A 15,452-nucleotide genomic window follows, 5' to 3' on the forward strand; every position below is an offset into this window, starting at 1 on the left:
ACGTCGAAGACCCAGCTAGCTACTGACGCAGCTAACCGCTCGTCTGTGGGATTTTACCAAGTACCTTTTCTTAGCCGAAGGTTGTTTGTTCACTAGTCTGAGAAATTTGGGTCATCTAAAGCGACGTTAAATTCGGTACGTTTGTATCCAGTAAATGAACACTACTGTGTTTAATCAAAGTCGAGAATCGGAGATTGTTAGTTGGGTTTTTAATTTTTTTAAGTGAAAGGTGCCGGCTTGTAATGTTGGTTTCTGTTGCAAATTGAACAAACCGTTTCCAAACTACAAAGCAACCTGCAATTATTGCATTCTTTCAGATTTATGAGAGCAGTAGGAAGCCAAAACTAATGAGTTAATGAACAGCTCTGCCAGAACATCTGTGTTCCGGGTTCGCTCCCCTTATTTGAACAGAGATGTTTGGCCAATTCAATTCAGTTCGACTGACACGATTTGTGAAACGATCGTCTTCCCGGCGCAAGTCATTCCCAGGCTGTCAGGGCAACTCGATCCATGCGACGAACCCGGTGATCGATTTAAAATATTCTACAGATATTAACGAAAATATTGTACCAATCGACAACAAAAATGAGATCAAAAGGAAAAGCTACATCGTACGAGCGGATCAAAATGACGGGCCAGTGAGCCCGGATGACCCTGTCTCGCCGGAACGAGTCGACCTAACGCTACCCGGTCTCGTGTCTGAAAGACCGACAGTGCCGAAAGCACATTTGCCGGAAAAACGCCAAAAATGCTGCTGGCTCTGCCCTCCACGTTGGGTATTTTCAGCATTGATTGTGGTGCTTTATCTGGTCTTTTTTGGGTGCTCGATTTCGTATTCGTGGATTTACGTGTTTGGGGATCCGCTGTGTGATATTCAGACGACTCTTTGCAACATGCAGCTAAGTGGGTGTGTGGTGATTATGGGTTCTTTGTGCGTATTCGGTGCCAACTTAGTCTTTCATCTGATTAATTTCAGAGCTCCAAATATACAACGGCAGTACATCAGGTATGTTTTTTATAAACTTTCGTTTATACCCTGGAACAACGTGACATCATATACAATTGTCATTTTTAACCCTCCTTTGATTATTAAAGTAGCTATCACCACCTTTTTGTAGTCTATGCATTGCAAACCTTAATAGCAAAATACACACATTAGTTAGATCACGTATGGTAGTGAAAACAAACCTTTTGTCCACGAGTGGAAAGGGAACAGTTCTGTTTTGTCCAAAATTCAGGAAATATTTTCGAAAAGTTTCTAACGTAAATCAAATCGGGCTGCATGGTCTATCTGAATGATGCCTCGTTTTGGGGGTCTGAAATAAGAATGTGATGTCATTAACGGCACAGGGACTATTGAGAAGCCTTTTAAAGTGTGGAGAATATGGTATACTTGTTTCGTAGGAAGACAATATATAAAACAAAATTCCTAAATATCGAGTGCCGAACAGGCATTGCAGAAACCTGAGGCGAGACTAAATTTGCGGATGAATAGCATGGCGGTCTTAACCATCACCAATTGATGTCGGACGAAAACTATCAAAAAACAAGTGTGCTCCAGTTTTTAGCTTCTTCGCGAAGATTCTTGAGACTTTGGGCATTTTAATGGAAAAGAAGAGTCATTTAGCGATGCGTGTTAGGTTGGGTAAATGAATAAATTAAGAGGTTTTATTACAGAATTACCGGTCTTCGGGAGCAATGCAGGAAAACTTAACCAAATATTTGATTTAAACGCAGTTTATTTAAATAGCACGAAACTTAAATTATAACCACTGGTTGGTCACTGTCAACGAGTTCATTTCAAATTGGCACAATACCTCCCTTTTTTCACTTTCCCGCGATTCGAAATAAAAATGCCGGAGTCTCAAAGTCCGACAACGAAATCATCTGAAAGAATTTTTGGGCGCTCGATTTCGTATTCGTGTCCAATTCCATTTGCATCACCTCAGCTTTGCTCTTCAAGAACTTTTACTCTCCACCAGAATATCTATCAATGACGTAATGAACTCTCTTAGAGATTTATGGGGCCTCGCGACAGTTATTATTCCACTAATCAACATTTATTATTCAGCATAACATAGCATTTTCCCGTGAGTTTTTCACGCTTAGTTTCTTTATTACAGCGTGATCCAAATTGAGGTCTCCCATAATTTACGGTAGAATTAACTTAATTCGCGGCAGTTTGCTACTGAACGTGAAATCAGACATTCACCGATGTTGTTAATCTTAAGCGGCTACTGTCATTATGGACACAAAATGCATGGGGCAGTCCAAAACATTATCCTTGTAATTAGTTGCTTTGAAACAACTTTGTTTCAGGATACAATTTCTGGTCCCTGTTCTCTGTGCGCAATCGGTAAGTTACGAATTTTTCGAATTGAGGTGAAAAGCATTACAGAGACATTTTATGTTTCAGTGGGTATTCATGTTCGCCTCTCGCGAAGTTATCATTGCCTATTCAATTTTCGCAGAAGCTTATAAAACCTTTTCTCTTTACTCTGTCTTACATCTGTTTCTTAACTTTCTCTGGGAAAACTGTAACGGACATCGGGTAATTCCAGAACGCATGCCAATTGCTCAAGTTGTCGGGTTCCAATTCTGCGTTCGGCCAATCAAAACAGTCCGCGAGTTCTACATCACAACAATTATCGGGGCTATGCAGGCTATCATAATTCGTCCATTTCTCTTCGCCTTAATCGCAATTTTGCATCTGTATTACGAGGATAGCTCAGTTCTATTTTACGCTGCCAAAGGGGTCAATGTATTGCAGTGGGCGTCACAATGTTACGCAATTTACGCAGTTCTCTTATGGGCTAGGAATTTCAGAGATGACTACTCATGTTTGTGGCCTTTAGTGAAGCACTTTGGCCTTATGCTGTTTCACATTCTGTTGCCGACTTTGATGCCGCAGGTTGCTGATATTATGATAAATTATGAGGCACTTGATTTGGAGGATTTCTTCAAAGGAGACGAAGACCAACACCTTGGGTACAAAGTGCAGGTATTGTGAAGATTATTTACTCTCGCACAAAATTTGTAGCAATTATTTTAGTCCTATTGGTCTTATGCAACTTTTTGTAGCGTCGATTTGTTTGACATTTTTTGTCTAACAGACGCATTTTGTAGCTCGACATTATGCAATGAATAATCTGGTACAGCCCGTGGGGGTTAATTTGCTGAGCAGTTCTCTTAGAGCCTTGCTAGTATCTTCTATGAGATTCACAAACTTTTGAGGAGTCATGTGAAGGGCATTTTAGTTTCGGTCGGTTTTCTTGCAAGATTCTCTTGGCACCTTCTAAACGCGATTTGCACAGGTCATCAGCGAAAAAAACAATCTAAATGAAAGACAAGGCGAATTTTCTGTTGAAAAAGAATAATCTAAATGCACCATTTGTTTAATATATGGCCAAAAAATCTGTAGCCAAACAAAACATCCGATTCAAACTTTTTTATACGATTGGATGAGCAAGCGATGTTGAAAAACAGGAAATTTTTAACCATATGGAAAGCTTTTATCCCCAAGTAGAAGTTGTATTTCAGTTATCGAGAGAAAACTATTCAAATTGTAAGGGCGATTTCGTGGTTAAGATAATTTTCTTCAACAAATCTGTCCCGCACGCTTCTTAGTTTTTGCCGTTTTTGTTAAAATAACGATGCCCAGATAGAAGGATAGTTTTTTAGAGAAATACTTAAACTCTTTATTGACCGAACTTATATATATATATTAACCGCGCTAGCAAAAATTTATTGTTCCTGGGTAATGTTTGTTGTAAGTGTCTGTATGTGTGTACAACTGCGCGTGTGTGCTTGCGTTGGTTTATGAAAACGATAAGACAACATCCTACATACTAAACGTCTGAGCTCTCAAAGAGGACAAAATTTTTTGCACCTTTTTGGAGCATTTCGAAGCGCCTGTTTTGGAGCCTATTGAGCATCATGGGCAATGGGACACGTCGAAAGAGTTGACTGACATAAAGGGTTTAAAAGCGGAGCAGCCACGGGGTGGTGTGGTCATGATATTTTGCATGACCAGAAAAGTTTGTGCCCTGGGTGATGTTTTTGGATGTGTTTGTCGAGGGTTAAGGGGTGGTTGAGGGTTATGGTGGGAGAGATGGTTGGTTAATGGGTCTGTAGCGAGGGGTGTTGCAGTAATCAACGGCCTTTGTGTTCTTGAAAATATGCTCGCCCAGAGGACAACTGCATTTGTGTGTGTGTTTATTTGTGTTTGTATGGTGGTGAGGTTTGACAAAGTTCAACCAATTGTCATGTATATGAAATGAGAGCTGTAAAAGAGGAAAATTTTTGTGTTTAAGGGGCCTCTTGAACCGCGTGTAAGTGCAGAGTTGAGCAGTTTCGTGAATTGGACAAGTCAATCGAATTATGAACTAAATGATCAAAAGCTTAAAAAGAAGATGGTGGGAATCCAACTCGAGCGAAAAGGCTGTAATTCAAGAGCAGTTTCTCCGGGGTTTTATGTTATTGAACGTATGCTCATACGGATTTTGTGTCCTCGGTTTATGAGTCAGGTGTGTGTATGTGTGTGTGTGTGTTTGTGTGTGTGTGTGGAGAGGTCTTAAAAAGTTTAGCCAATTATCGTGTATATGAAATGAGAGCTGTAAACGAGGAAAGTTTTTGTGTTTGAAGGGCCTCTTGAACCGCGTGTAAGTGCAGAGTTGAGCAGTGTCGTGAATTGGACATGTCGATAGAATTATGAACTCAATGATCAAAAGCTCAAAAAGAAGATGGCGTGGAATCCAACCCGAGCGAAAAGGCTGTAATTCAAGAGCAACTACTCCGGGGTTTTGTGTTCTTGGACGTATGCTCGTACGGAGGACAGATTATGTCCTGGGTTTATGTGTCAAGTATGTATGTGTGTGTGTGTGGGGGGGGGGGGAGATATATGATAAAAAATAAGATAATATGCTATGTGTGAGCTCTGAAAAGTGAAAGTAACAAGTTTTTGCTTGTTTAAATTTCATCTCGAAGCAGATATTAAGAATCGAATTGAGAGTCATGGTTAAGAGTTGAGAGTTTATTGTTCTGAACTGTTCAAAAGCAAAAAAAAGTAAATGGGTGGGAATTGAAAGATCGTGAGTACGCTGTTATTCAAAAGCACAAACCACGGATCTACGTGGTCTTGAAAGTAGGCTAGTCTAGAGTGAATCTTAGGTAATGTGTTGTAATTGTTCGTGTGTATCTGCGTGTGTGGAGTTGAGGTGAGTTTTAATAAATAGTAAGAACTAGATATTCAACGCGTGAACTCTTAAAAACGTGTGACACAATTTTTGCATACTTAAGGGGCGTCTCGAACCAAGTGAAGCCGAATTGATCATCATAGTTAATGGGACACGTCTGAAGAGTTTATTGACCTAGAATTGTCAATAGAAAAAAAAGTAGATGGGTGGAAATCGAACCCGGGCAGAAGGCGGTAAGTCAAGAGCTGTTACCACTGGGCTATCTTGGCTCAAATGTATGCTCGCTCAAATAAAGAGTTTTTGTCCTGGGTAAGGTATTGTTTACTTTTGTGTGTTGGCATCATGATGAAGGTATGGTAACCTTCTATCCTGTAAATTAGACAGAACCAGTGGGGAAGAGCGCGGAGTATTTCGACGTCAACGCCGAGCACGAGCAAATGCCAAACCAGGGGTCAAAGGGTCCGGCAGTGGATTTAGCTTAGACGACACTGTCGGACGTGAAACTCTCGTCAACAAACCTTGGGATGTAGCCGACCCCAAAGTTAAACCTACGATTCTGACCCTTACAAGACAATATTCAGGACCAAGTTCAAAAACTCGTACGATTTCGCAGTGCTGGGCGATTTTTTTGTGTATAGTCTTCCTAAGTGGCGGAATCGTCATGTCCTGGGGCAGGCCTGGAGAGTGGCTCGACGCTCCATACAGGGCTACCTTCTAGATCGAGGAGTGACGAGAATTGCCATTCTTCGAGGGACCAATAACCTTGTGACACGAGAGAGGCGTGTCACCCCAGTATGTGACATCAAACAACGCCTGGAATACGTCATCAGGCTCTACCATGATGGTGGGGCAAAAGTTGCTGTATGTAAAGTGCCTGGCAGGAGTCGCTTCAAAGAAGCAGTAAAAGCACTGAACAAAATGTACCGACAGACGTGCAGAGAAATAAGTGCTCTTTTTGTAGACTACAAAAAGTTCATGTTTGTGGATACGAGCGGAGACGGGTTGCACTCAGATCCCAACCACCTGCAAGTCCTATCAAAGGACCTGTACAAGGGTCTCGAGGCGCTGCGACTAACCTATTAGAGGGTAAACTGCAGAGTAAATATGGCATGTATGCAACCAAGGCAACCAGGTAAGTATCTACGATCGATCGCAACCAAGGTAACCAAGCATCACGCACGAAACCAAACCCCCAATTGACGGTGTCCAGAGCTCCCAGCGAGGTGTAAACGGAAGAGAAGATGATGAAAAATTAGACAGAGCTGAAACGTGGCAAAAGTTTTATATGTTTCTGGGGTCTCTTGAAGCGCATGTTTCAGTGTTGATTGAGCAGCATGGTCAATGGGATACGTCGAGGGAGTTTTCTGATATAAAGGGTGCAAATGTGCAGTTGACACGGAGATACGTTATCGGATATATATCTATTTTTATGAGTGCACATATTTACATATACTATTTATATGCACGCGCGAAATTAGCTGCACCTCCATAGCTAACAACCGTCTACCATCACTCGTCAATTACCTTTACGGATGGAATAGTTGGGTTGAGAAGGTTTTGATTTAAGATAGAAGAAAGATGTGGTTCGTTTCCGAAGTCTTTCGGCTACGCTTTATTATGTCTTCCCTATTTGACTCTGCAACTGAAATTGTTTGCGTGCCGTTTTTTACTTTTACTGCTTTCTGTATAGGTTTGAAGGTCAGTGGTGTGATCAATTTGTACCCATACACAACTTCAATAAAAAGTACTTTTGTTATTTGATTTTGTTCCGACTCACTTTTGTTATTTGATTTTGTCGTCTTTCCTGAAATCTTTCTATCTCTTCCTCATTTGGCACACAGTTAATTCAAAAATGTGTATGAGCGGGTTCGGAACGTTATGTGCGAACGCACATTACTGAGCCTCCTTGTTACATCTATATTTAATAAAATCTGCATTGAATAGAGGTCACTCAAGCTTGATTATTATAAGGCTAAATAACTTGAAAGATATCAGTGCTTGAAATTTAATTTATAAATGATAAGATTTTGGAAGACAGTTATATTTTCAGCTGCAGTTTTTTGGTGATTTTGTTTAATTTGGTCCCAGTGGTTTTATTCGCGGTAATTGTCCGACAATCTGCCGTCTATGTTTTTGGACCTTTGACTTTTACTTTCTATCAGAATGTCTTTCTGAATAATTTCAAGGCATCAGTTTTTTTTATGACTGTATCAACTTTTTATGCTCGTCTCAAGATCTTCAGAATAACTTTTTGTTAAAAGGTTTGCAACAGTCGGTATAACTCTTTAACATTCGTAGAGTGACTCTCAGAAATTTTGCCCTTTATGCTATCAACAAGAGCCGTGCCATTCGAGGTTTAAATAGATAAAAGTTCCTATGCATCTATATCGCACTTTACATTGATATCAAAGACAGTTACAAAAAGTTCAACGAGGGATAGCGCATAGCAGTGTTAACTGTTGAACTAACTGAGTTGCGATCGAATTAATTTTGTTACTTAGATACACACAATATAGTTTCTCGATTATGCAATGAATGTTAAAGGAGGCTTAATGTGACAAGCTACATTGTGTTTCAGGGTTTCTTCCAAGCGTGCTTCGGATTTCTGGGCACATTCTACTTAACATGGATGTATTCCTCGAGAGACGTGAAGCTCTTCTCCAATGAGAATACTCCGAGGAGACCAGTAACTACTGCTCTGTCACATCTTCTGTCGCCAAAAGACTTCATCCAGGACTTCGAGCTCATGGGCGTACGTTTTGACATCTCCTGTTTTTAATTTAATTACCATTGTTGTAAGCAGGCTGTTGGTTTATAAGCAGGTTTTTGATAAGCAGGCTGTTGGTTCCAGCATCTCATTTTGTTCAGTTGCATGTTCGCTCTTCTACAAATCTAAACACTTATGTTTTTTCAAACTACCTTTAAATTGGAGTGAGAAATTCGTGTTAGAACAAATTGTGGACTCATTTATGACAGGTCCCATTGGTTGCTATTGAGGATTTATTTGGAATAATTGTTTCAGATCGTCGCTTTTGGTAACTGTGATTTTTATACTATTTGTTTTCAAAACGCATTATCAAATTTTTGAATTTAGGTTGTATTTGTTGTTCCTATCATTTAATCGCATTAATGGCAGACTTCATTATTGCTAATGGGGAATGAATTGATGTCACGCCCCTATTCCTCATAGTTACGTGATGTTTTTCCTTTAAATATCCAGAATTAAGTGCTATAATTTAGTTCATATACAGATAATTCTGAAGGCCATATATAGCTAGTATTTCCATCTAGGCCTGTAACCCCTAATTTGTTTATTATAGCTGCGAAGCTGTAAGCTGAGCGAAGCTATATTTCGGTGCTCTTGGTTTTTTTTTGTTTCGTCGTCTGACGCTCTTTTTTCGTTTTACATTTGTTCACGCAGCAAAGCAGAAAAAGTCAAATTTTCTGACTGACTTCTTCCTCTCACTAACGGCATTTGCGCGCGTGACGTCATTTCTCACTCGCTTTAGCAAAAGTTTTTAGGTTAATTGCGTGATTAGATTTTGATCATACGTGACTTGCCTCACTCAATAAAATGACTTTTGCACTTTAAAACTTAAGTTTAATTTGAATTTGTTTAAGGTCAAAGGAACCCTTTTGCGCAGAAAAGTTCCCTAATAAGAGGCTTCTGTGGAATGAATTTTAACAAGCTTTATTAATTTATCGCTAAATGTTTTTTACCTAGTTTTTTTGAGCGGCTTTGATTTTTTTTTCAATTTAGATCTGTATCTGTTTCTATCTCTATTATATGGCACGCAGGTCTATTCTTTCGCAGCTATACCGGCAATCTGCCGGCTATGTTGTTTATTAAAAACAACCGCAGATTGACAGTTTATTGATAAATATATCAAGTGCCTAAAAGCCTCAATATTTACCTTTTTGAGTTTCTTGACGATGAATTCGCATAATCAGTAAATAACTTCATGAGAGATTATGTGTTTGGTGAAGTAATTATTCTGATAAAGTAGGTGCTAATACGGAACTTGTATATGTACTTAACAAACATCAAGAGACGTACAAAAGCCGGAAATTGCCCAACTTATAGATCAGTAAATATTTGCGAAGGACCAATACAACTCAAGGTACAGTCATGCGGAACCCACAATCAGCAGAACACCGGAGAACCTACCTAGTGACCAGTTGCTAAAGCTCAGTAAAACTTCTTATTCTATCATTGAAACTTTGTGTTTTTTTCTGATATAATAAAGATCGAACTGGAAATTCTTTCTAAAATGACTTAGTTAGAACAGACTTCTTTAGAATAAATTCCTGGTTAAGAAAAGCTCTAGAAGCCAAGGCAACTAGTGGATATATCGCACATCCGAACCGCTCAATAAAAGGCTATCACTAGCTAAATTTATTCAAAATATATCCGCTAAAAACCGCACTGTGAAACAACAAAATAAGTCCTTGGAAAATGACATTAATTCAGTCCATTTATCTCAAATATAGATCTCAATAACCCCATGAGAAACATCTTTAAAAGTCAGTGCGTAACATGGTGAAAGGAGTTATTAACTGTTTCCCAGTTTAACGGACCAAATTGCCGATTAATTCTTTGATAAATTCGATATTTTCTTCCTTTCGACACTCTTTATTTTCTTCCTCTTCATTACCTCAAGAAGCTGCAATCAGCGTCCAGCACTCCTTCTCCGAGCAACACGATAATGCAAAAAGCAGTAACAAAGGAAATAATGGATGGAAACTGTTTGTGTCTCTGTGGACTAAGTGCAGCAATAATTCAAAAGTGTTTGAGTGAGCAATAACTGGAACAAACTCAACCACAGCCGCCACAACGGACAAAATGAACACAGGGTATTTGCAAACGAGGATATTGTATGTAAATGAATTTGTAAAATTAATTTTGGTGCTTTACTTATGTCAGTTTATAAAGAACAAATTCTCCCCGCTATCAACAATTGTCGCTCGAATTGGACTCTTCGGTCCAGGAATAGCAATGAGTAGCGGAGGATGCGGTGGAATTACAGGAATTTTTGGCTCTTGCCAACGAACGTCTCAAAATGCTGAAAATATTGATAGACTAGCTAACAGTTTTAATAGCCTTAACGACTATGTCATGGAAATCGGCGTCCAAACAGATGAGAAGTTTTTTCTAGTTGCTGACGAACTTGCAAAAGTTTACAACGTTCAAAACGAAATGCAAGAAAACCAGAACAGAAACTGGAAACTAGTTGAGGAACAATTTGCAATTGTAGATCACAATCTGAATGCAATAGGAACCTGCATGGAAATTCAAGCAACGCAACAACAACTTAACTTTAATTTTGACACAGCAGCATCGTTACTTCTTACACTTTATGTCGATATTAAAAGTTACCGCACAGCCTTATATTCTTTTCGAATTAGTGTTATTAATGCTATTCCCACTTTACGTGATAAACGCCTTCCAATCTCTTTAGTACCTCGTAAATCATTAATGAAGATCCTTTGATGCAGTCCATGATAGCCAAAAGAACGCCCCAAATCGTCTAACTTTGGCAATATCCAAGACTTTCGTATTACGATGCGAAACTTGTACAAGAGATTTCAACAGTAGAAGACGGTCTTTTACTGACATTAGCCTTTCCTTTAGCCTCTAGCCAGACAGTGTTTGAAGTTTTTGTGCAAATGTAATCCCTTTGCCCCGGAAGGACTCAGTTGATGCCTTACAATGGGTGATTGAGGGAGAATACCTAGCAATCTCAGAAGGACAGATGGAGACAACAGTACTGACGAGATCCCAGTACGACAACTGCCTTGGATCGCCACGATACCGAATCTGTCACGAGACAATGGAAACCCACCTTGTGTTCTCCTCGTGCCTAGCAACCCTCAAGTTTCATCATGCCATTACAGCATTGAAAGTATGTGACACAGAGAAGGTTATCCTACCCAACCCGGAACGAGCACAGAATCTTGGATACGGAATTTGGCTACTCACATCGGCTTCAAGTGATTTTACCCTTAGTGAGATTGGAGCGGACGAGACCGGCCGACAAACCAACATTCCTCATAAAGGTTGTAACATCTGTTTAATCACATTGAAATGTGGACATACAATGTTCAGTGACCACATTAAAATTAGAGCTGATTTACAAAGTTGTCAGTACCTTCCAGCAAAGAGAATTAATGTAAAATTGCCTGATCCACTAGAACATTTAATTGATTCAGTACCCAACATAAGCGAGCTGCCGAAATACGAAACAAGCACTGATGCAAACCTCGATTTACTGAAGAAAGTTAAAACAGAGTTCATTTATTCCAATAGAAAGTTATCCACGGAATCATTAGACGATATCGCAAAGCCCATTACCACCTAAATGAAGTCATTTAAGCCAGCACTAATTGATAAACTTGAATCCTACGTACCCATCAAGCTTTCTCTCGTTAACAATCATTGTCTTTATTGGAAACTTAGCTTTACATATCCTTCATGTATTTATACCATAAATTAGCTTTTGTACGACGAATGGTGCCAAACTTCATGAAGCTTAATGGAACAAATGTACCGCTTAATCCAGTAGTTTCCGTACCAAAACATTTGAAAGCAGACGTAGTTGCCAACCTTACGAAACAACTCAAGAAACCGCCAACAGTTATCTCTCCAGAAGACATGGGAACCCTTAAACGACAACATCGACCAAACTCATTGCTTGAAACTCCAACAATGTCACTAAATACACTCGACAATTTCAACACAGATGATGATCTAGACACCCAAGCTTCACTACGAGAGGAGAGTATGCTTTAAATTCTTGAAAGTCCTAAATAGTTCAAGTATTAAACTTTTAACCGATTAAGTATCCCTTCACTCATTAAGTTATAATCATCAGTGCTTTAAATAATCAAACTAGTGCTTCAATCCCAGAAATAACCAGTGCTTTAACCCACTCATTCAGCCAGTACATATGTGTTACCTTATTCAAAGTTTAGAGCCTTTATTCAGCGAAATAACCATGATTATTTTCAGTGCTAATGTTCGCGCGTTCTCTCAACGTTAACTCTACCTTATGTTCTCACTCTTTATTCAGCATCAGCGCATCTTCAACTCTCAAATGTTCCTTCAAAGCCTTCAATCTTACCTTAACCCTCTTTATTTTAACCTTAACTCAATTTGTCTTAGATTAAACTTCATTTATAAATTCTTTCATTGTCTTTAACTTTAATGCTTTCGTTCAAACCTCTTTTTATAAGAAAACATAAATTGGGTGGTTCCAACAAACACATGTGTATACTCTTATATTCGTGCAGATTATACGTTTTTCAAAAAGTTGTAAAACCCAGTTCCTTCTCAAAATTTTATGGAAAATCTTCATACAGTCCGGTAGTGTCACGCCCCTATTTCGTGCCTCATAGTTACGTGATGTTTTTCCTTTAAATATCCAGAATTAGGTGCTGTAATTTAGTTCATATACAGATAATTCTCAAGGCCATATATAGCTAGTATTTCCATCTAGGCCTGTAACCCCTAATTTGTTTATGTTTTTTAAAAACAACCGCAGATTGACAGTTTATTGATAAATATATCAAGTGCCTAAAAGCCTCAATATTTACTTTTTTGAGTTTCTTGACGATGAATTTGCATAATCAGTAAATAACTTCATGAGAGATTATGTGTTTGGTGAGGTAATTATTCTGATAAGGTAGGTGCTAATACGGAACTTGAGACGTACAAAAGCCGGAAATTGCCCAACTTATAGATCAGTAAATATTTGCGAAGGACCAATACAACTCAAGGTACAGTCATGCGGAACCCACAATCAGCAGAACACCGGAGAACCTACCTAGTGACCAGTTGCTAAAACTCAGTCAAACTTCTTATTCTATCATTGCAACTTTGTGTTTATTTCTGTTATAATAATTAAAGATCGAACTAGAAATTTTTTCTAAAATAACTAAGTTAGAACAGACTTCTTTAGAGTAAATTCCTGGTTAAGAAAAGCTCTAGAAGCCAAGGCAACTAGTGGATATATCGCACATCCGAACCGCTCAATAAAAGGCTATCACTAGCTAAATTTATTCAAAATATATCCGCTAAAAACCGCACTGTGAAACAACAAAATAAGTCCTTGGAAAATGACATTAATTCAGTCCATTTATCTCAAATATAGATCTCAATAACACCATGAGGAACATCTTTAAAAGTCAGTGCGTAACAATTAATTAATTGGTTAGGTTGGAAATCGTTTTTTAACACTCTCTAATGCGGCGTACTTTTGGTCAGCTTATTAGCTCCAACTTTTAGCTAACATTTTCATTGACTGAGTTGCCGTTTGTTTTCGAAATTATTAGTTGAATTTGTGAATCTTGCCTTCATTTGTTGTTACATTGTCTTCTCCTAATAGAACTGCTAAAAGGTATTGTATGACTTCAAACGTTTTATAGTATACTGCCATTATGGATTTGAGGATGCGGTTGTGTTTTAACTTTGAGGCCATTGACTTTCATAAATATTTCCGAGTTGATTTCTGCCATTTCTTTGGTTTATGCCTTTTCGCTTTCTCCGTCATCGATTTCCACAAGGTTGTTGTGTTTTTACTCTGGCTTGTACTGGCTTATTTTGTACAAGCTTTGTTGACGGCCTTAGTGTAGTGTGATGTTGCTGTAAAATTGTTAATTGTCAGGTAGGTCATCATTTAATTCAATTCTGTGGATTTTAATTCAGGACTTATCCTGATATGTTTTTCTGATAAAATTGGTCTCATGAACAATGTACGCCGCTAACGGTTTTTTTGCGGTTAAAATTCATCAAATTTGCGGCACTTTAGTTCGTAGTTGTGGTCTATAAACAGCGCTAATAATGTTTTACGATAAATTAATGGTTACTCTATTTTAGCACACTTTTTGATTCAATGTGTTCTTGCTTCACCGTCTTCTTCTAGAACATTATTAGAACACTTGATATCACTTCTCGAGTGTCAAAAGATAGTACATAGCCTGTGTAGCGTAGTGGTTAATTTCACCGTCACATAGCCGAGTGGATAGGATTTCGAATCCCTCCCTAGTCAATATTTCTGCTCCATAAAATTTCTCTGCCCTGGCCAGTCTTTCGAGAGCAATACATCTGCCATTTTTACTAGAGCCAGTTGCAACATTCCATGTCACTATTAACTATGTCAGAAATTGGAAGGGTTCTAATTTTGTAAGTAAGTGTTCAAATCATGAGCAAGTTTGCGTGAAATGTTTCAGTGCCCTTGTCGATGTAGCTCTGGTTCCATAAACATTAATAGCATGCATGCAAACCCAAATGATCACTCACCGACACTTTATGCCGATGAAGTAATCTACCAAACAAACGAAAGCAGCAATGCAGCGTTCGCGGACCATGCCTCAATCCAAAACTCTTGGATTTTAAATCAACAGATGCCTGATGGAGAACAAACAGACACAAGTCGAATCGAGAACACCTCGAAAGGATGTGTGTCAAAAGCGGGGAGCTCGGCGTCTATTGACGAAACCAAAAGTGACAGCGCCAACATTACAAATTTATTTGAGACCAGAGAACGGGACTGTGAAATAAGCAGAGAAGCTTCGTCGTCTTCAGATAAAATTGGAAGTTGTAAAGAGAGAGCGGCAGTGTACCACCTTACTTAATTTCATTTAATAGATGTTTAGTCAGGTTAATTGGAACTGTTTTTTACCCCCTGGACAAATTGATACTTGGTTATGCACTGGTAATATGGTATGCATAGCCTACTAAGTCGTGGGACAAGCAACTACAATTCCCATATGCCATAATAAATATATGGGGGTAAGGAATATATGGGGGTAAGGAAACAGTTCCAGTAAATTTTAAATGTCACAAGAAATTATTCACAATATAGTTGTGTTAATCTAACCCATTGCATATCAGAAATCGGCATGGTACAATAGGTTTGTTGCTCCAAAATAGTAGTATTGCCTTGTATATATAGCCGTTTAAGTCGGTACCTTGTATTTTTCAACGTCAATATTTGGTTTCCCAATATTTCAAAACTTTTTTAAATTCAGGAAAATTATCCAGCCTTAGTTTTTGATTACGTGACGTCGAGTTTGTCCTCTCAATTTTTTTTACTTGTCGGAAATTGCAATGGTGGCAACAAAAATTAATAGGTACATATATAATTTTGATTTGTTAATGGTCATTTTCAAACAGTCCGGAGAATTTTTATTGTAATTTGATATCAATTGTGTTTTGGAGCAATATATCGGATGTTTTTATTAAAATGTATGCGAAAC

At 38.6% G+C, this 15,452-nt stretch overlaps 1 protein-coding gene across 1 annotated transcript; it reads left to right on the forward strand.

Moving 5' to 3' along the window:
• The first annotated feature begins 296 nt into the window (after positions 1–296).
• On the forward strand, positions 297–14,913 carry LOC142353066 (uncharacterized). Its single transcript, XM_075405261.1, has 5 exons — positions 297–1,006; positions 2,320–2,356; positions 2,417–3,001; positions 7,774–7,947; positions 14,424–14,913. The coding sequence occupies exons 1-5, from the start codon at positions 414–416 to the stop codon at positions 14,826–14,828; spliced, it is 1,794 nt and encodes a 597-aa protein (XP_075261376.1). The 5' UTR covers positions 297–413; the 3' UTR covers positions 14,829–14,913.
• The last annotated feature ends 539 nt before the right edge of the window (positions 14,914–15,452 follow it).

This window comes from Convolutriloba macropyga, chromosome 14 (assembly GCF_964194025.1).
Source record: "Convolutriloba macropyga chromosome 14, txConMacr16.3, whole genome shotgun sequence".
Lineage (NCBI taxonomy): Eukaryota > Metazoa > Xenacoelomorpha > Acoela > Convolutidae > Convolutriloba > Convolutriloba macropyga.